We start from the raw sequence: 22,810 nt of genomic DNA, 5'->3' as shown, positions 1-22,810 counted from the left end.
CACAGAGAAACCCTGTCTCGAAAAACCAAAAAAAGAAAAAAAGAAAAAAATCTCAGCTGTATCAAAGTCAGATTCTACTTCTAGAACCTTCTCTAGCTTCCCCATGGTTTTTCAGGCTAAACCAAGACTTACAGTGGATGAAGCCCCTGAAACCAGCTGGGGAAGAAATGGGATCTGGGGAGCCACAGAACACGAAACACAGACTCTTACCTGAAATCCACAGCAAAGACACTGCGGTTCTGGTTTCCCAGCCTTGGAAACTCCATCTAAAACGAGAAATCCTTTCGAAGCTTAGCTCAGAGTTCAACCTGGAGCCAGGGAAGCTGGGCAATAGGGGGAGGAGTCACAGGCAGGTCCACAGGAGGTGGGAGGGGCCAGGAATGGGCTGAGCCATGGACATGGAGGGGTTAACCACCAAGCCAGTTTCATAGTGCGAGATCAATGGGTTACTGCCCGTGAGAGAGTGTGAGGTAGCAACAACGCAGACAGGCAGAGAAGAGCTAGGCAGAAGAGCATGCCACCCTGGGGAAATCCAGTCTGAAGAGGAGGTTGGTCAGTAACAAGTGCCCACATCCAACTCAGCAGACTGTTGAGGGCAGAGGAGAGGAGAGGAAGGGCCTTGAAGACGAAGGAAGAGAAGTAGGAAGCAGAAGCGTACCTGCGGGGAGGCACCACGGACAGCGGCTGAGCCCCCCCAGCCTTGCCGTTCACCAGGAAGCATGCAGGGGCCCAGTGCTTAGAGCTGAGGTGGGTATTGCCCATCCTGGGCTTGGATGCCTGCTGCATGCTGGGTGCTTTGCGGGGGGGGGAGGGGAGGTGGAGGGCAGCCATCACCTTTCTTCCCTCCTCCCTTCCTCCTGACCCCCTGCTCCTAATTCACCCCACCGCTCCTGTGGTCTTGGAGTGCAAGCAGATCCACAGGTGTGGACTGTGGGGTGGGGCGGGGATGAAAATAGGCGGTGAGCACATAGCCACGTGCACGGGGCATTTGTGAGTGGTCGGGGCACCACCTGTTAGTCTTTCAGATGAGCACCCCAGCGTAAGGACCACAGCAGCCCCAGGTCTGTCACTTAGGGTGTGATATTAACCACTCACATCACCTCTCTAGGACTCCGTTTCCCTAGGCAAAGCAGAGACGGTGACTTTAACGGTCATCCTAGGTTTGCCACGGTGGTGTTTTCATGAGAATGGGCTCTCCAATGACTCAGGGATGTCACCAGTGCAGCCTGTGGCCACAAAATGCCCCTAGAAACAAGGGTCTTGCCGCGCACCGTGCCCCCGTGTCTGTGCTCTGTGCACTGGCACCCAGTTCGCGGAGCTTCAGGCAAGGGGGCTGGAGGTTAAAATACACAGACTCACACAGACAGAGAGACAGCGACACGGGTCATCCTTGAATTCCCCAAGAATGCCCCCTTTATTGTGTTCAGGGGCAGATTATATAGAGATAGCCATGCCCCAGCCAAACCACCAGAAACCACTCTCCTGCCATGAGGAACTCCTGAAGGTCTCGTGCTCAGAGCAGCCATAGGCACTCAGATCAGGAGATTACAAGAAATTCAGGATCTGGGGTCTCACTGCTCCCAACAGGGTCTCTCCTGAACTTCAGACCTGGTCGAAAAGGAAAATATACCAATGTCCAGAGTGTGTGCTGCCCCTCCCCCCGCTGCAACATCTTCATCTTATTCTGCCCGTGTCTTTACATGCCTAAGTCCAGAGTAACCCAAATGGCCTTCCAGGCTCTGGGTTACAGAGGTGTTCCCTAGGAAACCAAGGAGTAGCGCTTCTGTGAGCACGTGCGCGTGCGCACACACACCAATGTCACTGTGGCAGATTCTTGCTCACACAGTGATCTTTTTAGCTTGGCTCTACCCTCTCCCATCTCTCATGAACTTCTAGCCCAAGACACTTGGTCACATCCCGGCTGGAGGAACCAGGCCCCTGGGTCAAGTGCCTGGAGCCCTGGTCTCCTGTCTAAAGATCCATTTTCTCTTCCCCATCTGATAGGAAGATGGCTGACATCCAGAACATTTCGCTGGACAGCCCAGGGAGCGTGGGAGCTGTGGCAGTGCCTGTGGTCTTTGCCCTCATCTTCCTTTTGGGCATGGTGGGCAATGGGCTTGTGTTGGCTGTGCTGCTGCAGCCTGGCCCAAGTGCCTGGCAGGAGCCTGGAAGTACCACAGACCTCTTCATCCTCAACTTGGCGGTGGCCGATCTCTGCTTCATCCTGTGCTGTGTGCCCTTCCAGGCGGCCATCTACACGCTGGATGCCTGGCTCTTCGGGGCCTTTGTGTGCAAGACCGTGCACCTGCTCATCTACCTCACCATGTACGCCAGCAGCTTCACTCTGGCGGCTGTCTCGGTAGACAGGTGAGCTGTACCAGGGCAGGCTGGAGATGGACCTGGGCAGATTCTTATAGTGGAGGAGGGACTAGGGATTAGAGGTTGGTGGGCATAAAGGGAAGCCTCGGTGGTACCTGCCCTTTCCACCTCTACTGAGAACTTCCAGAGGACATTTCTGTGCCCCAAGTGTCAGCACAGGCCTGGTATAAGGGTAAAATAGACAGCAACAAAAGAAACCCCTGGGGTCAGTTGTGCTAGTGCACACCTTTAATCTTAGCAATCTGGAGGCAGAGGTAGAGGGATCTCTGTGAGTTCGAGGCCAGCCTGATCTACAAAGTGAGTTCCAGGACAACCAGGGATACACAGAGAAACCCTGTCTTGAAAACATACACACACACACACACACACACACACACACACACAGGGGGGGGGGGGGGGAGGGAGAGAGAGAGAGAGAGAGAGAGAGAGAGAGAGAGAGAGAGAGAACGAACAAGAAACTCCAAACGCCTACGTGGCACTGACAGCTGCTTCCTTATCTCCAAAACTCTCTAACCAATGACCTTGGGTGAATCTTTGGGCCCCTGCTGCTAGGTGCCAGGCAAGGAGAATGGGATGGGGAAATTAAGGCAGGTGCGGGGCGGCCGCGCGCAGGAGGCTCCCGGCTCCCTGACCGCGCGCCCTCTGGCCCGCAGGTACCTGGCCGTGCGCCACCCGCTGCGCTCCCGGGCGCTGCGCACACCCCGCAACGCTCGCGCCGCAGTGGGGCTGGTGTGGCTGCTGGCGGCGCTCTTCTCGGCGCCCTACCTCAGCTACTACGGCACGGTGCGCTACGGCGCGCTCGAGCTCTGCGTGCCCGCCTGGGAGGACGCTCGGCGGCGCGCGCTCGACGTGGCCACCTTCGCCGCGGGCTACCTGCTGCCGGTGGTCGTGGTGAGCCTGGCCTACGGGCGCACTCTGTGCTTCCTGTGGGCGGCCGTGGGTCCCGCGGGCGCGGCGGCGGCCGAGGCGCGCAGACGGGCGACGGGCCGCGCAGGGCGAGCCATGCTGGCGGTGGCAGCGCTCTATGCGCTGTGCTGGGGCCCGCACCACGCGCTCATCCTCTGCTTCTGGTACGGCCGCTTCGCCTTCAGCCCGGCCACCTACGCCTGCCGCCTGGCCTCCCACTGCCTCGCCTACGCCAACTCCTGCCTCAACCCGCTCGTCTACTCGCTCGCCTCGCGCCACTTCCGCGCGCGCTTCCGCCGCCTCTGGCCCTGCGGCCGCCGCCGCCACCGCCACCACCGCGCCCATCGCGCCCTCCGTCGTGTCCAGCCAGCGTCTTCGGGGCCCGCAGGTTACCCCGGCGACGCCAGGCCTCGCGGTTGGAGTATGGAACCCAGAAGGGATGCCCTGCGCGCTGGAGAGACTGGACTAGCTCTGTCCGCCCGGGGAGCGCAATAAACCCTGCCAGCCTGGACTCTGCCGGCTGTCTGTCCTCTTCCCTGGGTGGCACAGTGTCGCCGAGGAGTGTCTAGAGGGCCTGGCTCCACCGCAGAGCAGAGGCAGAGTTGCAGCTCTAATCCAAAGGACACCTGGGCGGTTAAATGTGGTCCACCCAACCGTTAGACACAGTGTCCCAAAGCCAGTCTGGCAGGAGAATAGCCCATTCACCCAGCCTGCACCTTCCAGGCCCTGTTTTCTTCTACTACCTCTGACTGCCCCTTTTTGCTCCCAAGCCATAACCTAGGTGTTTTGTTTTGTTTCATTGGAGAGAGAGAGAGAGAGAGAGAGAGAGAGAGAGAGAGAGAGAGAGAGAGGCAGAGACTGATTCAAGTCGTCTAGGCTGGCCCGGAACTGCCTACTGTAGCCAAGGATGAACTTCAACTCTTCCCCCGCTTCTCTTCTCTTACCCAAGTGCTGGGCTGACAGGCACCCCAGACTCCTGGCTTGTTCAGGCAGGGACTAACAATTCTTTCCTTGGCTACTCTGTAACCTCACAGAATGCTATATTTAATCATCAAGACAGCTTTGTAAGGCAGGGTAGATATGATTAATCTTATTTTAAAGACGTAGAAATCAAGGATCAGAGAGATCACACAGGGAGAGGCTAGATCCAAATCCGTGGCTGCCTAACACTTGTTACTCAATGGCCTTTCTTTGCTTCCTTAAGGCTTCCATTTGTCTTTTGTTTATTTGGTCTTTCGAGACAGTGTTTCTCTGTAGTTTTGGAGCCTGCCCGGGCACTCTCTCTGTAGACTAGGCTGGTCTCGAACTCACAGAGATCCATCTGCCCCTGCCTCCCAAGTGCTGGGGTTCAAGGCGAGTGCCATCACCACTCAGCTGACCATTGCTTTATTTCTTTTTTTTTTTTTTTGTTTTTTTGTTTTTCGAGACAGGGTTTCTCTGTGGTTTTGGAGCTGTCCTGGAACTAGCTCTTGTAGACCAGGCTGGTCTCGAACTCACAGAGATCCGCCTGCCTCTGCCTCCCGAGTGCTGGGATTAAAGGCGTGCGCCACCACCGCCCGGCCCATTGCTTTATTTCTTTTGTTTTTGAAGCCTTTGTAAACGGTAAGCAAGTGCTGTACTTCTGACCTATATTCCCAGCCTGGATTTTTACTTTACATGCTCTTGTTTTACTTCTAGCATGCAGCTCTTCTGCTCCACACATCTGATTCTGTGTTCTAGAAGCTTCAGAGTTCACAGGCACTTACTTTCAGAATTCTGCTTGGCTACTGAGGTGTGGGCTTCCTGGTAGTCAGGCAGTCCTGGGGTGAGTTCCCTAACCCAGACACCTTGCGTCATTCCCTTAGCTTCTTGGTGTTCCTGACTCAGAAGAGACACTGAACCTCGCTTGAGCCACAGCTGGCCTCTTAAGGGCTCTGGTTGTCCTCCCCCTCCCCATCACCACACACAGCTGAGGAAGCCTGCGGCAGTGGAAAAGCCTAATTAACCAATAAATCAGTCTTGTAGAATCCCGCTGCCTGCTTCTGCCCTCCCTTTCCACACATCAATAATGTTGATTAACTTCAGGCCCTAACACCGCCTGTCTGCTGCAAGGAGCACCCTGGGAAAGGGCTCTCCCTATCAGGAGGCAGCTACCTAGCGGTCATTACTGCCCGCCACCTGCTGCTGACACAGAAGCCAGAGTAGCAGGAGGAAGCTGAGACCAGCCAGAGAAGTGGCTGCTCCAAGACCCAGTCAGGACCTAACACCAGGCCTCATGTTTTCTCCCATGATTCTTCCAAGAATCTGGGCTCAGTGAGGAAGTGCCCTGAAGGCAGGGAATGTGTTGTTGCCTCTGCATAGCACCCATGGTGGCTGTCACCACTTCTGTGCCTCACCCGACACTTCAGAGGAAAGCAAGGGGTAGTGGTTCATTGGACACAGGGAGGCAGATGACATGACAGGGGACAAACATGGGTGGCAGATAGTGTTCTCACTTAAGTGTGGAAACACCCGAATGGAATATAGAACCCATACGCTAAAATATCATTCCATATATAAATAGAAATATAAGCCACAGAAGACAGGCCTTGAAAGTAGGCAATGAGACGTATATTGTATACCTCTGTTTACATAAGGTTCCTAGAATCAGCAAATTTATAAGAACAGAACACAGCTTGCTGTTTGCTTAGGTCTGGGGGTGGTGGGAGAAGGGAATGAGAATGCTCATAGGTACTGAGTTTCTTCCGGGCTTGGTGAAAAGGTTCTAAAATTAGATCACTAGGGCTGTCTGCAGCTCAGCTGGTGGGGCGCTTGCTTGATGAGCAGGAAGCTCTGGGTTCAACCAAGCTTTGAGTTCAATCCCCAGAAGGCGGTAGCCTACACACGACTGTAATCTCAGCACTTGGGAAATGGATGCAGGAGAATCAGAAGCTCATGATCAGTGAGACAGATGTGGAGGTGTGTGCCTTTAATCCTAGCCAAGGGGAGGCAGGCACCTCCCCTTTGTGATTTTGAGGCTGACTTGGTCCATATAGTGAGTTACAGGCTAACTAGGGTGATGTAACAAATGTCTCAAAAGAAAAGAAAAAGTTCAGCCTTACCTATGTAGCAAGTTCAAAGCAAGGAAGAGAGTCAATCTCAAAAAAAACAAAAAAAAAAAAAAAAAAAAGTGGGAGTGGGCAAAAAGATGACTCATCAGATAAAGGGGCCTGCTGTGCTGTCAGGCCTGACAACCTGTGTTTGAGTCCCCAGACCCCACAGAAGGGGAAAAGAGAGAATCCGCTCCTACAAGTTGTCCTGACTTCACACGTGTGTTGGCACGTTTGAACATGGACACACTCTCCCTACACATACACTCATACAGATACATACCTTGTTAAAGCAAAAATAAGTGGGATGTTCTGGCTTTAATTCCATCATTTAGGAGACAGAGGTAAACAGATCTCTGATTTTGAGGCTAGTCTGGTCTATGTAGCAAGTTCCAGGCCAGCTTGGGCTACATGGAGAGATCCTGCCCCAAAATGCAAAAGTAAAATACAAGTAGATCATCATCCTACCGGGCAACCACAGGACATGCCGGCACCGCTGACCTGTGCAGATTAAGTGGGTACAATTGACATGTAAACCATATTTCACTAAGTGCATTTGAAATATAAAATTAAAGTGGGTCTGGGACCCACACTGGACCCAGGGGACATTTTCAGGGTAACCTAGCAACTTTGGGTAGATACAGAAGGGTGGCTGAGAAGGCTGTCATAGACAGTACACATCTGCAAAATAGGAATGGAGACAGACAACCCCCAGGCTGGCTTAGAGGAAGTGAGTCTAGCCACCCAGTAGTCCTCTGTAGGTCCAGGCAGATGACCCAGACTCTGCTCAACTGGTAGAGGACCACTGAACAGCTAGACCCCTCGCTGGCTTGCTGAGACCTCCTGCTTTTGAAGCAGGACTCTGGCTCAGTGCAGCCAGCCAGGGGCCTATGGGCGATCTAAGGGAAGGAAGCCCAGGAAGCTTGACACTGTGTGGCCAGACAGTGAGTGGAGACTTGTATGTAATACGGGAGGACACGGTACCAGGGGAGAAAAGGTGGACCTGAAATGACCCAGAGAGGAAAGTTCCTGCCACCTGGGCAATGCAAACAAGAATTCCAGAGAGAACTTCTAGGAAGTGTTTGCACATGCCCATTGTGTGTGCATGGTGTGTAAGCCAGAGGTCCAAATCGGGTATCTTTCAAAAGTGATCTCTACCTTGTTTTCGCTCACTGAATCTGAAGCTCCCCAACTGGGCCAGGAAAATCCCTGGCGTTCTCCTGTCCCAGCTTCCTCGGCTCCAGGACTGCAGACATGGATTTTGTTTTGTTAAGGTAGGGCCTCACTATGTAGCCCTGATCAGCCTGGAATTCACAAAGATCTGGCCTGCCTCTGCCTCCCGAATGCTGGGATTAAAGGCGTGTGTGGGCCAGCTGTGGCTTTTTTGCTTAGTAGCTGGAGATTCAACTCAGGCCCTCAAGGCTTGCAAACCTGAACTGTCACCCTGCTGTGCAGCCTGGTTGACCTGGTACACTTATAGTATAGCCCAGGCTGGCCCCAAGGTCACAGCACCTCTGCCTCAGTCTCCCAAGTACGAAGGTTACAGGCGTGCATCACCATGCCTGGCTCCTGAGGTGACTTGTCAAGGTGTGCCTTTCTCGAGGAAGGCAGCCCACAAGAGGTAGGGACGAGGAGCCGAAAGCAAGCTTGCACAGCTCGTGAGGGAGGGGTGGGTAAGCTCTGTGGAGATGGCAGGATATGCATCTCTCAGGCAGGCCAGGTTGGGCAAATAACAGTTTCCAGGAAAGGAGAGGTGGAGAAGGAAGGCTCCCTCAGAGGCGGTACTCAGAAAGTGCCAGGGTTGCATGCACTGGCTGGGAGCCCCGTGAGAAAAGCCCTCAAGGCCTAGACCAGAGCTGGAAAACGGTTTTTGCACAGACATGACAGGAAGATGGATGGCCTGCTGCTAGGTTTAGTCTTGGCTTCCAGGCCTCGGGGGTCTATTTCAGGGACTAATGAAGTACTCGGGAGAGCAGGTGGTTGCGGTAATTTGGTTAGGAGAGAAACGTGTGTCCTGTGGAGCCCAAGGCAGGCAGTAGGGGCTGGAGTGGAGGCTGAGTGAAACCAGGATGCTGCCCTCAGAGCCCAGGAGAGGTCATCTGACCCAAGGTCCCAGCAACACTCAGGCCAAGGTTGGGGTAGCCTCAGTGGGAAGGCCTTCCTAGCTGGAGCAAGGTTTAGATTTTGTAGCCCTTGCCTTCTGGTTGGTGAAGTTTTTTAAATTTCTTTTCTTTCTTTTTTTTTTTTTTTTGAGACGTGGTCTCACCATTTAGACCAGGCTGGCCTTGAACTCACAGAGACCCGCCCGCCAGCTTCTGTCTCCTGAGTGCTGGGATGAGAGATGTGTGCCACTATGGTCAGATGGTACAAAACGTGCATAAGGAACAGTGTGTACTCACACTTGAGCACCTGCCAGATGCAGCAGGAACGAGAGCTGGGGCTGGGGAGCCCAGAGAAGGGCCCATCAGAGTGTGGACTGGCAGAAAAGGCTTCCTGGAGATGCTGTGCCCAAGGTCAGTCATTAAATGCGGGTTCACTATGGCTCAAAAAGGGAGTCCTGAAAGACCATTTGCGGGGGCTCCTGATGGCAGGGGCCTCTGATGGCACAGGGTGCCCTCAGGAAGGGAGGCAAGGGCGGTGGGGACCTTGTGAAGAAGGCTCTAGGTTTCATCTGAACTGAGGACTGGATCCTCCTGAGGGCAATGAGGAGCCTCTGCTCTGGTTCTGAAACCAGAGCGATTTGATGAGGTTTCAGGAGCTTTCTGTTGCCGCCAACACTGGCTTTTGTGTGGTGAAAGACCAAAGAGAGACAGGAGCGAGGATACCGGTCAGGCTGGTGAAAATCCAGAGAGATGAAGACATTCAGGACAGAGACAGTGGGGGACTTGCTGTCGACCACGTGGGAAGAACAATTATCAGACTTGGTGACGGTTGAGAAAGAAGAAAGAGGTACCTCAGAAGACACCCAGGCTTCGAGCTGGAGCCCTGGTGTGGCAGTGGGGACACCAAGGGGACAGATTCAGGGGAGGTGATGACATATTAAACTGAGGGACCTAGGTGGTGGGGGCTGCAGGGTTCTCAGGGAGGTAGAGCGCCAGCACACCTGCCATTTTGTATTTAGTTCTTGTGCTTGGCTCTGGAGCTTACGTCTCATCTGCTTTAGTTGGAAGATGAAGAGGGTGAGACCAAAAAGGTTGAGTACTTGCCCTAGACCACAGAGCTCAGGTTTGTCTGATTTGGTTTCATGGAGTTGGCGAAGTGGTAAGACAGAGCCGATTGGGGGTGGGATGAACTAGAATGCGCACAGGAGAGGGCCTCTGTGCCACTCCAGTGACAGGGCTGCCTGACCCTGGCAAAGGGAAAGCTCCCTCCTCCAGCCCCTCCTCCTGCTTTGGGCTGGCAGAGACTGCATCATCTATCAATTTCGAGGTGCGGACCAGGGGAAATAAACACCAATTAACCGCCGGCTTTTCTATTAATGAACATCGCTTCCTGATGGCGGGCTCATTTGTGGACTGCTCGCTGCAAGATGATGTGAGCCAGGAGGACAGACTGAGCTTAAGAGGCTGCTTTAAGAGGCTTAGGCTGATTGCAGGGACACCTGCCTGGCAACAAGCTAAGTGGCTCCTGTAGGGGAAAGGCTGAGATTGGAAGAATGGTTCCAGGACAGGGTGGCTGGAGTTCCTGTGGGTAGAATGGGGCTCCCTCCGCATCTGTGGCTCTGGATGGTATGGGGCAGAAGCAGGCACTGGCCCAGGAAGCAGTGCAACCCAGGGGAATGGGTTTGAATTCCAGCTGCTGTGGGTAGAACTGAGCCGTTTGGCCTCCCTCCAAGGGTACCTCCTGGGGCCCCTCTCTAGCCGACCTCTCACCCTTTGGGGTCCCCTCCTCACAGATTAGCCAGGACTGCCTAGGCTCTGGACCAGCCCCATCACCTCTGACCATCATTGTAGTACCAGGTGTGTGTCTCATCCACCGAGCACACTGTACTGTGAGCTTGGCAAGGAAAGAGTTTGATCTGCTGCTTCTGAGAATGCTGACTGCTCACAGAAACAGGCATTCATAGCTGGACAATGATGGCACACACCTTTAATCCTAGCACTCAGGAGGCAGAGGCAGGTGGATCTCTGTGAGTTTGAGGCCAGCCTGGTCTACAGAGTGAGTTCCAGAACAGCCAGAGCTGCACAGGGAAACCCTGTCTCGAAAAAACAAAACAACAAAAAAAAAAGGTGGGCATGGGGAATGCTAGATGGGAGTCTGACACTTTACTGATTTCAAACAAAGCAACTTCTGTCTAAGCCTCCGTTTCCCACATCATAGAATAGGGGAATATATATACATATATACACACACACACATAAATATACACGCACACAAAGTAACACTCTGTCACAGACCCAACACCTGCTGACACACAGAGGCATTCAGCACATACTGTCGTCACCCTGTGTGAGGAAATGAATTGTGAGGGGGCTCTGGTTTCAGGCATGGTAGAAATAACATGAGTTTGAGGTGGATCTGGCTGCCTGGGTGGGGGTCTCTGGCCAACCTGTTTGGTCAGGTGTGGGCAGCAGCAAGAGCAGGCCCACTGGAACGTGTGAACATGCGTGGTGTGAATAAGCGCTCAGTAAGGATCGTTAGGAAGGAAGTTAGGAAGGAAGCAGTCGGGATGAGGTAAAACCAAGATCCCCCTTCCCCCACCCCTCCGCTATTCACCCCCCACCCCACTGCACCCTCTTCATTAGTGGCGTCCAGTCAGCTGGCTCCAGAGCCAACCCCGGAGGACTACTCCAGCTGCGTTCTTTCCTGCCGCTGCCCAGTCCATCGCCCAGGGCCCACTTGTGTTTCCTGACTCACTCCGGTGTCTGGGCTCTCTGGCTGGCTCTTCAGACTGACTCGGGGTTATAGGAAATATTCTGGCTGGAAATGGGATGAGGCAGATTGCCTGGCCACTTGGTCAGTGTTTGACGATTGACCCAGCAGCCACCTTCCTGCATCAAGCCCTCCCTTCACTGTCTGCATGGCCAGAGAGGAGCTAGCAACAGACACTCTGCTAGGGCCAAGGGTGCTCTTGGGACCCAGCCTGCAGTAATAGGGGTGCAGGATGCCTTCCTTGTTCTTGGAGGCCCAGGTTTCAGGAATCAATTAGTCCTACTGTGTCCTGCTGTCTTAGAGATTCCTGGTCAATTCAGGGCAATTTTGAAGTTCCAGAACATTCAACTGTTCAAATTCAAACCAACAGCCTGGGGCAAGGTGTCCTTGGTAAGCCCAGGCAGCCCCAGAGGACTCTGGTGGCTTTTCAAGCTTCTGCTTCCAGGATGCCAGTGCTGGAGTTCCAATTTCACTGAATGTCGATTTTCTTCAGGATGCCAGTATATACCCCACATAAACCTTACTCCGTTCGGAGGTTTCTGTACCTTCCCTAGCAGCCAGAGAGCTGGTCACCATGCCTTAGCTCTTTCCAGGTGGTGAAGGGTGAGGAGGCCCAAGACCTGAGAGGGGCGGTTTCTTTCCACCCTGCCTCTCTGCTGTCTTGGTTTCCAGCTTGCCCCATGCCCCAGGTAATGACCCAGCCCCAGTGAAGCCCCAAGAGAGCAAGATCAATTGTGCCCATGGGCCCCAAGTGAAAGTCACTTAGAGAGCTGGTCATCCAGGCAGAGGAGAAAGTCTGTTCCATACAGAGTCCCTTGTTCCTCTTGTCACTCAGCAGGGACAGCACTGCCCCTCTCATCTTGGGGCTGCTAAAACACTTTGTCCTCCTAATCCTGCCAAAGTAGGGAACTATGGGTTTCCTTCCCCACAGGGGGCTGGGGGTTGAACCCCCACCCAGTTCTTCCTTCAGGGTCTGAGGAGTGGTTGAGTTTCTGTTCAGTACCAAGCTGGCATCTGAAGATGGGCTCTCTTCTGCCAGTAGCCAGACATGGACTAGAAGTCAGTGGCCAAATCCCTGTCCGGAGGGGGCTCCTATATGAGGATTCTCCCCCACGCCCACACCAGAGCTGTCTCCTTCAGGATAGGGTAGGGCACTGTTCAGCAGACCTAAGAGACCTCTGCAGTGAGTCCGAGTCCCTGCTCCTCTGTCAGTTCCTGTTGTCACTACAAGAAGCCACCACTAAAAACAAACAGCTGAAACAGCAGATTTATTCTCACAGTTCTGGAGGCTAGACACCAACACGTGTCCCACTGAGCTCAAGTCCAGTGCCAGCAGAGCCAGTCCCTGCTGGGGGGTCAGAGGGCAATCGTTCGCGTCCTTCTCCAGCTTCTTCCTCTACTTCTCACATCCACACGGCAGCAATCACCTCCTGCCTCCCTCCCACAGGGCTCCCTGGGGTGCTACCCTGCTCACCTAGATGATCCAGGATCCTCTAAGACCTCTAGTTATATCTGTGCAGGCTCTTGTCACACCATCTGAGGCCTCGAGGCTCCTGGGATGAGGACCTGGGCACATGAACCACTATCTCCCTCTCACAACTTGGCTGCAAAACAGATCCCATTCCTAGTGTTTCAGTGACTGGGAGACAAGGAGTTGGAGATCTTTCTTTGGGCTAAAAAGGGTCCTTCCTAGTCTTATGAAGGCCTAGGCATCAGCAATGCCCCTCTTCTGCTCAGAGACACCCATGCACTGCAGTGTGTCCTTGAAAATCAGGTGCAGGGCTAAACTTAAGTGCTGGTGTCGGGGGCAGGGCCATCTTAGATACCCATAGCAGCCAGGGTGGCCTCAGAGTACCTACCCTAAACCAGATGATAATAAGTCCATGGCTGGGAAGAAATGGGGCCCTGGGGCTTGCTGAGAACATAGGGAGGCCACAGGAGGAGTGATGTCTGCTAGGACAGCACATGTAGGCCTGGAGGCTGGCTACAGAGCTGGCAATGTGCAGCAGGAGCTGGGGCTGTGGTCCTGGCCCATAGAGATGATGCCGACTGTCTGGGAGCAGCTCTGCCCTCCGCATCTAAGGGCAAGGGCTAGGTAGAACTCCGGAGTCCCCTGGGCTTTCCCTGTACCGAGAGTGGAGGGCAGGAGGGTGGTGCAAAGCAAGGAGGAGCCGTCCTTGCTACCTCTTCTCCATGCCCTGCATCTGCAGGCTGAGGGAGGTGAAGCTGGCCAAGAGGTCTGTCACTTCATCCACCTGCAGAGAGAAACCCAGACTGACCCGGGGTCACCACATAACGAAGGCACTGCCTCTCTTCAGGGCACACAGATGCTTCCCCCGTCCTGGTGTGCCAATGACAAGGATGGGGGCTAGAGACTTCTGTGTTGGGCTCAGCACAGTCCTTGACCAGCGAAGGCCTAGGTGTCATCAACCCTTCCCTCTGACTATGGTTCATCCTGAGCATCAGGTAGTCTGGGACATGAGCACACCAGCCGCCATGGCTTCATGGAACTGGACAGAAGCTGAGGTCCATAGTGGTGGCAACACCCAGGTCCTGTGGCTGTAGCTCACCTGCTCTTTGGTACTTGTCATCTGGAGGCGGGTACAGAGGTCATCCAGCCGTTCCCGCTGCTCATGGCGTCCCAGGCGCTCCAGGTACTCCCGTAGCATGTGGATGATCTGAAAGGAGAGAAAGGAGATGGGAGCTGAGCTGCTGGCTAGAAGGCAGGCACAGGCCCAACTTTACACCAACTAGCATAATGGAGCAGAGATGTTGGGGAACAATGTAATCAGGAAACCTAAGCCAGAGGAGAATGGTCTGCTAAGTGTGGTACCCATCGAGGGAGGAATCGCTCACCTGCTTCACCTCCAGCCGGACAGCCTCCAGGCACTGGGAATGGCCCTCCTGTAGGATGTTCAGCTTTGACTTGGCCAGGTGTAGGGGCGTGCGGCCAGCTCTGTCCAGGGCGTCCACACGGGCCCCTGTGGGAACAAGGAGAAGGAAGCATGCTGGGCATGAGAACGAGAGAAGGCAGGAAGAGGTGGAGGAAGGAGCCACATACCTCCTCGGAGCAGCGTGGTGATGACAGGCACATGGTTGGTGCAAGCCGCTGCAGAAAAAAGAGAGACTTAAGAATCACAACTGGGGAGAGCAGGGAAGAGATTTGTGTCCCTGCATGTGCCTGTGCCACAGTACCTCCCGAGACAGTGTCATCAGGTCAGTGTGCCCTATTGGACGGGACTCAGATCAAGTCCAATTTTCTCCCTGTAAAGCTGGGGAAACTGAGGCCTGGAGATAGGGCTCACTATAATCGACGGTGTGAGTCTACAGCAAGGCTGGGACAGCCAAAGGGCTCACAACCCACTTCCTAGCAGAGGTGGCTGCAGCCAGTCCAGGGCACACCAACAGCTCTGCCAAGTGCGCAGCCTACTGTGAACGGATGGTCTGTGGGACACAGTCTGTGGGGAATGCATCCTTGGGGTTCAAGCTCTGTCAGGATGCTAGGAGACACTCCTGGAGCCTGCAGAGCCCTAGGAAGCCTACCTTGTGGCTTTCGAGGACTTACCCAGGTGCAATGGTGTGTTGCCCAGACCATCCTGTTGGTTGGGGTCAGCCCCATGGTCCAGGAGAAGTTGCACTGAAGATGGAAAAATCCAAGATAGACTGTTAGAGGTTCCCACCAACTAAACCTCACCTGAAGCCAGCAGAGGCTTCCCGGAGTGTGGAGTGCAGGACCTGGACATGGCTCCCCAGCGCTGTTACATGCACTCCATCATTTATGTGTTCCACAGGGTTTATGTGTAGACCCCAAGGTCTGTAGGAGAGTCAGTCTCTTGGCCTCTTGGTCCTATCTGACTGAGGAACATACTGGGGAAGGCTCCTGAAAGTATTTCCTATTCCCCATACGGCATCAGGCTGCACTGTGCCCCATGAGCAGATGCCCCTCTTCAGCCGTCCTGGGCTACCTCATGTTGCCAAGGCTTGCCAACCTCCCAGATGGAATCATTTAGGTTAAGGACATTGTATTGGAGAGCCAGGCTGAGTCTCACAAAAGAACAAAATCTAATTCCAGAGGGACTGGCCATAGACGAAATGGGAACTGTAACAGTGTCCCATCTCTAGAATGAAATAGGTGACCATCTCTGTGGGGAAGGCAAAAATTTTGTAAAGAGACACACACACAGAAAAAAACCTACTGGCAACCAGTGCACTATAGCTGGGCCTGGTGGCTTAGGGCTGGAGTCTAGCTATCCAGGGGTCTGAGGCTGGAAGGTCTCAAGTTCTAGGCCTACCTGGTTTGTAGCATGAGCTCAAGGTCAGCCTGAACAACAAAATAAAAAGCAAGAAGAGGGCTGGGGATATAGCTTAGTGGTGGAGCACTTGCCAACATGAGTGAAGCCCCTGGGTTTTATCCCCAGGACCACAAAAGAAAAAACAAACAAAAAACCTGGCCCAGGTGTAACAGTGTGGACACCTGTAATCCTAGCATTCAGGAGACGGAAGCAAGAAGATCAGTTTGTGGGCGTTCTCAGCAGCACAGCAGCTGTGAGGCCAGACTGGACTACCTGAGACTCTGCCCCAACCCCCCCCACCCACACACACACACTGGATTCATTAACAAGGACCTCTGCTTATTAAGTGAATGACTGCTCACCAAGCCAGGCATGGTGGCTGTAATCCTAGCACTTGAGGGCTCCTGTCACAAGTCTTCCTTATCCCACACCCCAGCCCGACCCTCAGAATGCAGACAGCAATTCCTCCCCCATTTCATTTAGAAGGATGTCCCTGGCCTTGACCAATTCCTATTGCTTCCCCAGGACTCACCAATCTGGTCATTGCCATTGCAGGAGGCAAAATGGAGGGCTGTGCGGCCTTTGTCGTCAGCTGCGCAGGGGTCCGTGCCATCTTCCAGCAGCTGCTGCACTGACCACCAAGATGGGGGAGAAAGGGGAGAAAGCAGTAGTGTTAGCTATGCTACAGTCCCTAGGGATGGACGATGATGCCCAAGGGTCCCTCCAGATGAGCCATTCATAATTCACAGCAAAGTTGGTCCCTCCTAGATGCTGGCCCCTCAGGGACTACTGGCCCCAAGGAGAATTGTTATCTTAATGGCCATGGATCCGTTTTAACCTGTGTTGTCTAGGGACTGGACAGAACATCAGAAGAGGCTCTTGATCTTTATGGTAGGAACTGCAGGGCACAGTAATTCTGGCACAGGGAGTGGCCCCATCCCTGTCTCCACGCTTAGGTACATTTTTATTCCATCTGGACACAGCTGAGCAAGCTACCGGCTGGTACTTGGTTCTCAAGAGGTCGCACTTTGAAAGGGAGAGAGCATAAGCCCCAGGAACGCATAAAATCCCAAGCTAAACTAAGCAAAAAAGGAGTGCACAGCAACGGCATGAGGCGGTGGCAGGAGCTGGGATGGGAACAGGCATGGAGGCCTGGATGTGCACAGCAGTCACAGAAAATGGGCATCATCTCTGTGCTGCCGCCTGCAGAGCTGCTGTGACGGAAATAATGGATGTGTTATTCCTTTTCTGACAGAGCGGGGCCCTGAAAAGAGGGAGACATTATACACTAATGACCAAGAAGTGGGGAAAATTGCTGCCAGTCCTTTCAGCGTCAGTGACGTTTTAGTCTTTTTCCCAGAAGCCCCCTCAAGGATCTGAGTCCTTCCAGTCAAAGTCCAAACTGCTTCCTGTCCATGTAACTCGCCCCAGCTGAGTCAGCCTCTCCTCTCCCACATTTCTCCCACATCCTGCCCATCCTGTTCTTTAACAGCAGGGGACTGTTCACTCTAGAACAGAGCTCACTGTACAGTGTACTTGGAATTCTGGCCAGGCAGCAGCCTGACAACAGCCATGCAAGGTGTCACATCCACTTCACAGACCAGGACACTTTGGCCCCGTGAGATGTGAGGTTCATAGGCCACAGTGACCCAGGTGAAAAGAGGCAAAGTGGGCTGCAAACTGGCGTCTCTGCTCCAGCTCAGCACATCACTGCTGCATTTTGCATTCCTGCCTGTATTTATTTTGTTTGGTTTGCTTTGGTTTGTCCTTTGGTTTTTTGAGACAGGGTTTCACTGTATGTAGCCCTGGCTGTCCTGGAGCTCACTCTGTAGCCCAGGCTGGCCTCAAACTGACCAAGATCCACCTGCCTCTACCTCCCCAGTGCTGGGATAAAAGGTGTGCAGCACTCAGCTCCGTCTGGTTTTGAACTGGTGTCGCTTTATCGTCTTCCTCCTCAACTATATATCGGGTTTATAGCTTTGTATGAGGCATGGTGCCCCATAAGTGCTGCCCCATTACTGTTGCTGACTGGCTGCCCGGCTGGGTGTCATGTACTCTTGTAACCACAGCACTCTAGAAACAGGAGAATCACAAGTTCAAGGCCAAACTAAAATATATCAGCCCCAATCCTATTCTCTGCCACAAGCCACAACATTATACAGTATTGCTCAGCCATCTTTTCACCAGTGACTTATCAGAGCCAGGGGCCCTGGTAAAAGTTAAGCCAAAATTCAAGGAAATTTCAGTGTTGTTGCTTTGGGAATAAAGGGGGTGTCTTTTTGCTGTAGCTTTTTAATGTAGCTAACTCCCCTTCTGGTACGTATTTAGGAACTAATTCCCACAGTTCCGAACTGTCTCCTGTGCCTTTGGGGCTTACTAATCACATTCCCCTAGGTACATGAGAAAGCAGTTTCCCACTGCCAGGCCTTTGTTCCTCTCTCCTAGGTAAATGCAGAGAGCTGCCTTCCTGCAGTTATCTTTATCAGCAGGCATTGGTCAGTGTTCAGGGTCCAGGCAAGAGCATCCCATTTACGATGTTCACAGCTATCCAAGGACACAGAATTACTGCTTGCCCAAGCTGCTGATTCATAGCTGCTTAGATAGGTAGCAGAATCTGCATGCTCTGGTTTTACCTCACTCAAAAGATTCCTAACTCCTTACGCTCACCTTCACCTCAGTTTACTGATGATTTTAGTTCAGGAAATTTACTGCTTGTGTTTTACTCTCAAGGACAGCAGAAGAGATAATTAACAGCAACCTAAAGAAAGACCCACAACTCCCCCTGATCAGAACAGCTGATAACAGCATACCCTGGAACTGATAATTTAGAGGCCTGGGTCTCCTCTTTGTTTCTACCACCTAGAGCAATAAATGTAAACTCCAGACCTAGACATGGTGAATGTGCTAATCAGATCAGGAGCCATTAGCTTCCCTGCCAACCCCCAGACTGTTTACATATGTTGCCTGGTTATCAGTATCCTGTACGCATGCCGGGAGATAAGCTGCACACTGATTTAAAACACACTCTGTGCCCTATTCATAATTTTATAAAATAAAATTTTAATAAACCTTTATTAAAGTAGCTGAAATTTAAAGTAAACTAAACTGATCTTTTATTTACCACCTAAAATATAGCATTCCATCTAGAATTCCCTAATGATGTAATTCCTTTCTTAACTTTCTCCATTAAGGACGTGTGCTAGCCACACCCAACTTTGAACTGACAGCCACAGCTCTGTGTACGCGCATGTGTGTATGTGAGCATGCACATGTGTGTGAAAACTCCTTTACAGGGAAAAAGCATTCCAGTCCTGGAACCTACTAGGGCTGGGGAACAGCTGGTTATAAGGGAACGTTTGTGACAGGAGAATTAATTAAGAAGAGAAAAAGAGAAGAATAAAGAAACATGGATAGACAAATCCTGTTGTGAGTAGATTTTTTAACCCCCAGACTTTAGTCCCCTTTGCTTACTGTGGTGTCTTTGATTGGACCCTGAGAGGGGTTTCTTACGAGCTAGACTCTAAGGAAAGATGGTTTTTAAAAAGTGACCAGGTGGGCAGGAAGGGTCTAACCTGATGATCTGAGTTCAATCACTGAAACCCACGTGGTGGAAGGAGGGAGCAAGTACACATATGGTATGGGAGGTCCTTCTGTCTGTGTGTTGCTTGTATTGGTTAATGAATAAAGAAACTGCCTTGGCCTGATAGGGCAGAACTTAGGTAGGTGGAGAGGACTGGACTGAATGCTGAGAGGAAGAAGGGCGGAGTCAGAGAGCCGCCATGAAGCTGCCAGAGTCAGACATGCTGAATCTTTGCCCACGTGGTGGTAATATACAGATTAATAGAAATGGGTTAAATTAATATGTAAGAGTTAGTAGCCAATAAGAAGTTAGAGCTAATAGGCCAAGCAGTGATTTAATGAATACAGTTTCTGTGTGGTTATTTCGGGGCTAAGCTAGCAGGGTGGCTGGGAACTGAGCAGCAGGACAAACAAGTGGGCCTTCCTCCTACACACATAAGTTGTACAATGACATCTACAAGCACACACATGCTTCCCAAAACAATAAATATGAAAAAATAATGTCTATTATCTTTCATTGCAAAACTTTCTAAGTTGATGCTCAAATATCCTCAAACATTAAATTTCATGGAAAACAGACCAAGGCAAGAAGTGGACAAACCTTCCAGGTTCTGGGCCTGCTGACTACTGCTGAGCCAAAAGCAAGGGAACCATCTGGAAACAGGTCCCTGAGATAACTGTGCCTATCCCATGACTGCTGTAAGGGGGCTCCTGTAACCATGGCCCCTCACTGTCCACATCTTACCTGTTGCCACAACAGCCCACCACCAAATCAGAATGCTGTACCCTGGAGGGAGGCAGAATAATGGCCCTCAAATTTTGTGGATGGTACTTCCAAGGCAAAAGCAATTTCTGCAGATCTGCACAAGGCTAAAGACTCTAAACTATGGAGATATTGCTGGGTCATCCAGGCCCAGTGGAACTAAATGAGTCCTTTAAACCAGGGGACCCTTTCCTTAATAAGCTAGAGAAGGCAAGATGAGGGCTCAGCTCACTGCTAGGGGTTTGTGGATGACAAAGAGGCCTAAGAGAGGCCTGGCAACTTAGAAGTTGCAAAGCAAAGAGAAACTGATTCTTCCCATGACCCTCCAGAAATGCAGACATGTGGAGTTTTGGCCTGGCCAGGAAATCTGGCCTGGAGGTGTGACCTGCAGAACTGTCCATGCCACTCGTGATGCTGAGCACTGAACGTAGGTTGTTTGTGGAGGCCTTTCTGACGGTGAATCCTGACTTGATCAGAGAAGTGCCTAGATCACCATCAGTGTGAACCTATGAGGGCATTCTCAGAGAAGATTTGGGAAGGCCACCCTGAGTGGGGCAGCACCATCCCATAGGTTGCGGGCCCAGAAGGGCAGGAAAGAGGAGGGAGCCTGAAAGCTCATGCATGCTCCCTGCTTCCTGCCACAGGGACACTGACCTCTTCTGCCATGCCCTCCAGCAACAACCAATGGAAACTTGCTTTGTTTTGCTTTTTAATTTATTTATCTTTTTGTGTTTTTGTGTATGTATGGTTTCTGATCATGGTATGTACAAGTGCATGTGCCTATGTGTGTGCATGCAGGGACCAAAAGAGGGCATCAGGGGGGCTGGAGAGATGGCTCAAGCGGTTAAGAGCATTACCTGCTCTTCCAAAGGTCCTGAGTTCAATTCCCAGCAACCACATGGTGGCTCACAACCATCTATAATGAGGTCTGGTGCCCTCTTCTGGCCTGTAGGCATACATGCAGACAGAATATTGTATATATAATAAATAAATATTTAAAAAAATTTTTTACAAAAAGATCTGAATTCAGGAGCAAAAGTAATCTCCTTCCTTAGGTGCAAGTTTGTCACCATGACAAAGTCTGACAATACAGCAACCACAGTAACCCAACACGCCACTTCCCTTGACACTGGAGGTACTGTTAGCAGATTAAATTAGTAGCAGCAGTGGTAGTAGCAGTAGCATTTGTCCTAGAAGCTGCCCTTGTACCTCTGATGCTCTACCTCAGTTAGGGAATGCTCAGAAACAGCAACAGAAAGTCAGCTACAGTGTCCTGCAGGGACCCCACCCATGCTTGTGAGATGCCCTTTCAGTAACAGGTCTGAGGACCAGTCACTGGAGAGCCAGGGGTGCCAGATGATTACCCAGCAGTCAAGAGAGTGTTCACTGATGCGGGATGCCCTTCGGTATGCTGTGAATATGTTTTATTACCACTGGTTAATAAAGAAGCTGATTTGGCCAGTAGCCAGGCAGAACAGAGTCAGGTGGAAAATCCAAGCAAAGATACAGGGACAAGGAAGGCAGAATCAGGGAGGTGCCAGCAACCACTGGAGAAGAAAGATGTGAAGTAACAAGCCATGAGCCTCGTGGTAAAATGTAGAATAATAGAAAAGGGTTAATTTAAGTTGTAAGAGCTAGTTAATAATAAGCCTGAGATAAAAGGACAAACAGTTTGTAACTAATATTAAGCCTCAGAGTGGTTATTAAGGAACTGGTGGGTAGGAGAAAAACCTGGAGGTCACTTCTACCAAAAGTGGGCACTTGCTCTTTGCTGAGGGCTATGCTGAACCCCAAAGATTTAAAGGAAAACACAAAACACTGGCATGGTCCCTAGCATAAGGAAGCATACAGGGCACTGTGACACCAGGAGACACTGGTAACAGAGGGGCATGTGAGACAGTGAGGGAGTCCTACACCCTACTTCTGTTTTGCAGTGACTTCAGAGTCAGGGAGTGAACAAGGTGAGCATGCCCCAAGGGAAGGAGGGTGATCTGGCTTTTCCCTTCTCCATAAGCCCACAGGTCCCACTGTGCACACTCACCTGTTTCTACATCATTGGCATTGGCAGAGTCCCTCAGCCTCTTCAGAGCTATAAAAACAGAAAAGACAGTTTAAAAAAATGACCATAACAAAACAGAAGTCACATGGCTTCTGAGCTTTCCCTGATAGTCTACCCTTCAGTCATAGCAGTACAGAAAGGCAAAGGTGTCGGGACAGAAACCACCAGTCTGGGAACAAGGAGAAACTGGAACTGGGCCACAGTTGGAGGAGAGACCAATTTCTGTAGCAAACTGACTTCTGGAGCCAGATCTAATTTCTGCCACTTGTGGTAGCTGGCGACCTTGAGCAAGAAATTACTTACCCTGGGCCCCAGCCCATCATCTATAAAACAAGGCTGAGCTGTTTGGCCAGCTCTTAAGTTGTTACAAAGAAAATTGAGGTAATATCTTTAAAATAGGAAGAATGGGGGGCTGGAGAGATGGCTCAGTGGTTAAGAGCATTGCCTGCTCTTCCAAAGGTCATGAGTTCAATTCCCGGCAACCACATGGTGGCTCACAACCATCTGAAACGAGGTTTGCTTCCGGTCTGCAAACACACACAGATTGAATATTGTATACATAGTAAATAAATATTTAAAAAAAAAGGAAGAATGAGAGGGTTTGCTTAGTCCTTTGTAAGATAATCACACCCAAGCTTTTATTATTCTTCTTCACAGCGGTCATTCCTAAATGACTTACCAAACATGGCAATTCCCAAGCAGAAACTTCTTTCCCCTCCTTGCACTGATTCTGACTCTACTTTAGAACAAAACTAACAGCCTCTGTTGTCTGAGAATGGTAAAAAAAATGCAAACTAGATATAATAACTGCGTGCATCTATATGCACTTTTTTTGTTACAGCACTTTAAAATTCTCTTTTAAACTTTATTGAGTCAGGGTTTCTCTGTGTAG

At 51.6% G+C, this 22,810-nt stretch overlaps 2 protein-coding genes across 2 annotated transcripts in view; one reads left to right on the top strand and one right to left on the bottom strand.

Moving 5' to 3' along the window:
• The first annotated feature begins 457 nt into the window (after positions 1-457).
• On the top strand, positions 458-4,509 carry Galr3 (galanin receptor 3). Its single transcript, XM_005354218.3, has 3 exons — positions 458-747; positions 2,005-2,367; positions 3,033-4,509. The coding sequence occupies exons 2-3, from the start codon at positions 2,009-2,011 to the stop codon at positions 3,778-3,780; spliced, it is 1,107 nt and encodes a 368-aa protein (XP_005354275.1). The 5' UTR covers positions 458-747; positions 2,005-2,008; the 3' UTR covers positions 3,781-4,509.
• A 7,965-nt stretch (positions 4,510-12,474) lies between these two features.
• Positions 12,475-22,810, bottom strand: part of Ankrd54 (ankyrin repeat domain 54) — a 12,286-nt gene continuing 1,950 nt past the window's right edge. Inside the window, exons 2-8 of the mRNA XM_005354215.2 lie at positions 21,901-21,948; positions 16,050-16,148; positions 14,791-14,862; positions 14,287-14,334; positions 14,082-14,206; positions 13,796-13,903; positions 12,475-13,480 (exon numbers count right to left, since the gene is read on the bottom strand). Of these exons, the coding sequence (XP_005354272.1) occupies positions 13,406-13,480; positions 13,796-13,903; positions 14,082-14,206; positions 14,287-14,334; positions 14,791-14,862; positions 16,050-16,148; positions 21,901-21,948 (575 nt within the window). The 3' untranslated portion in view covers positions 12,475-13,405. The remainder of the gene's footprint in view (positions 13,481-13,795; positions 13,904-14,081; positions 14,207-14,286; positions 14,335-14,790; positions 14,863-16,049; positions 16,149-21,900; positions 21,949-22,810) is intronic.

The sequence above is a fragment of the Microtus ochrogaster genome, chromosome 15, assembly GCF_000317375.1.
Source record: "Microtus ochrogaster isolate Prairie Vole_2 chromosome 15, MicOch1.0, whole genome shotgun sequence".
Classification (NCBI taxonomy): domain Eukaryota; kingdom Metazoa; phylum Chordata; class Mammalia; order Rodentia; family Cricetidae; genus Microtus; species Microtus ochrogaster.
This window is presented reverse-complemented; position numbering and strand designations above follow the sequence as displayed.

Coding starts and splice junctions, on each gene's coding strand:
- Galr3 (XM_005354218.3), top strand. CDS start 2,009: ATGGCTGACATCCAGAACATTTCGCTGGACAGCCCAGGGAGCGTGGGA. Junction 2,368..3,032: donor GCGGCTGTCTCGGTAGACAG/GTGAGCTGTACC, acceptor TCTGGCCCGCAG/GTACCTGGCCGTGCGCCACC.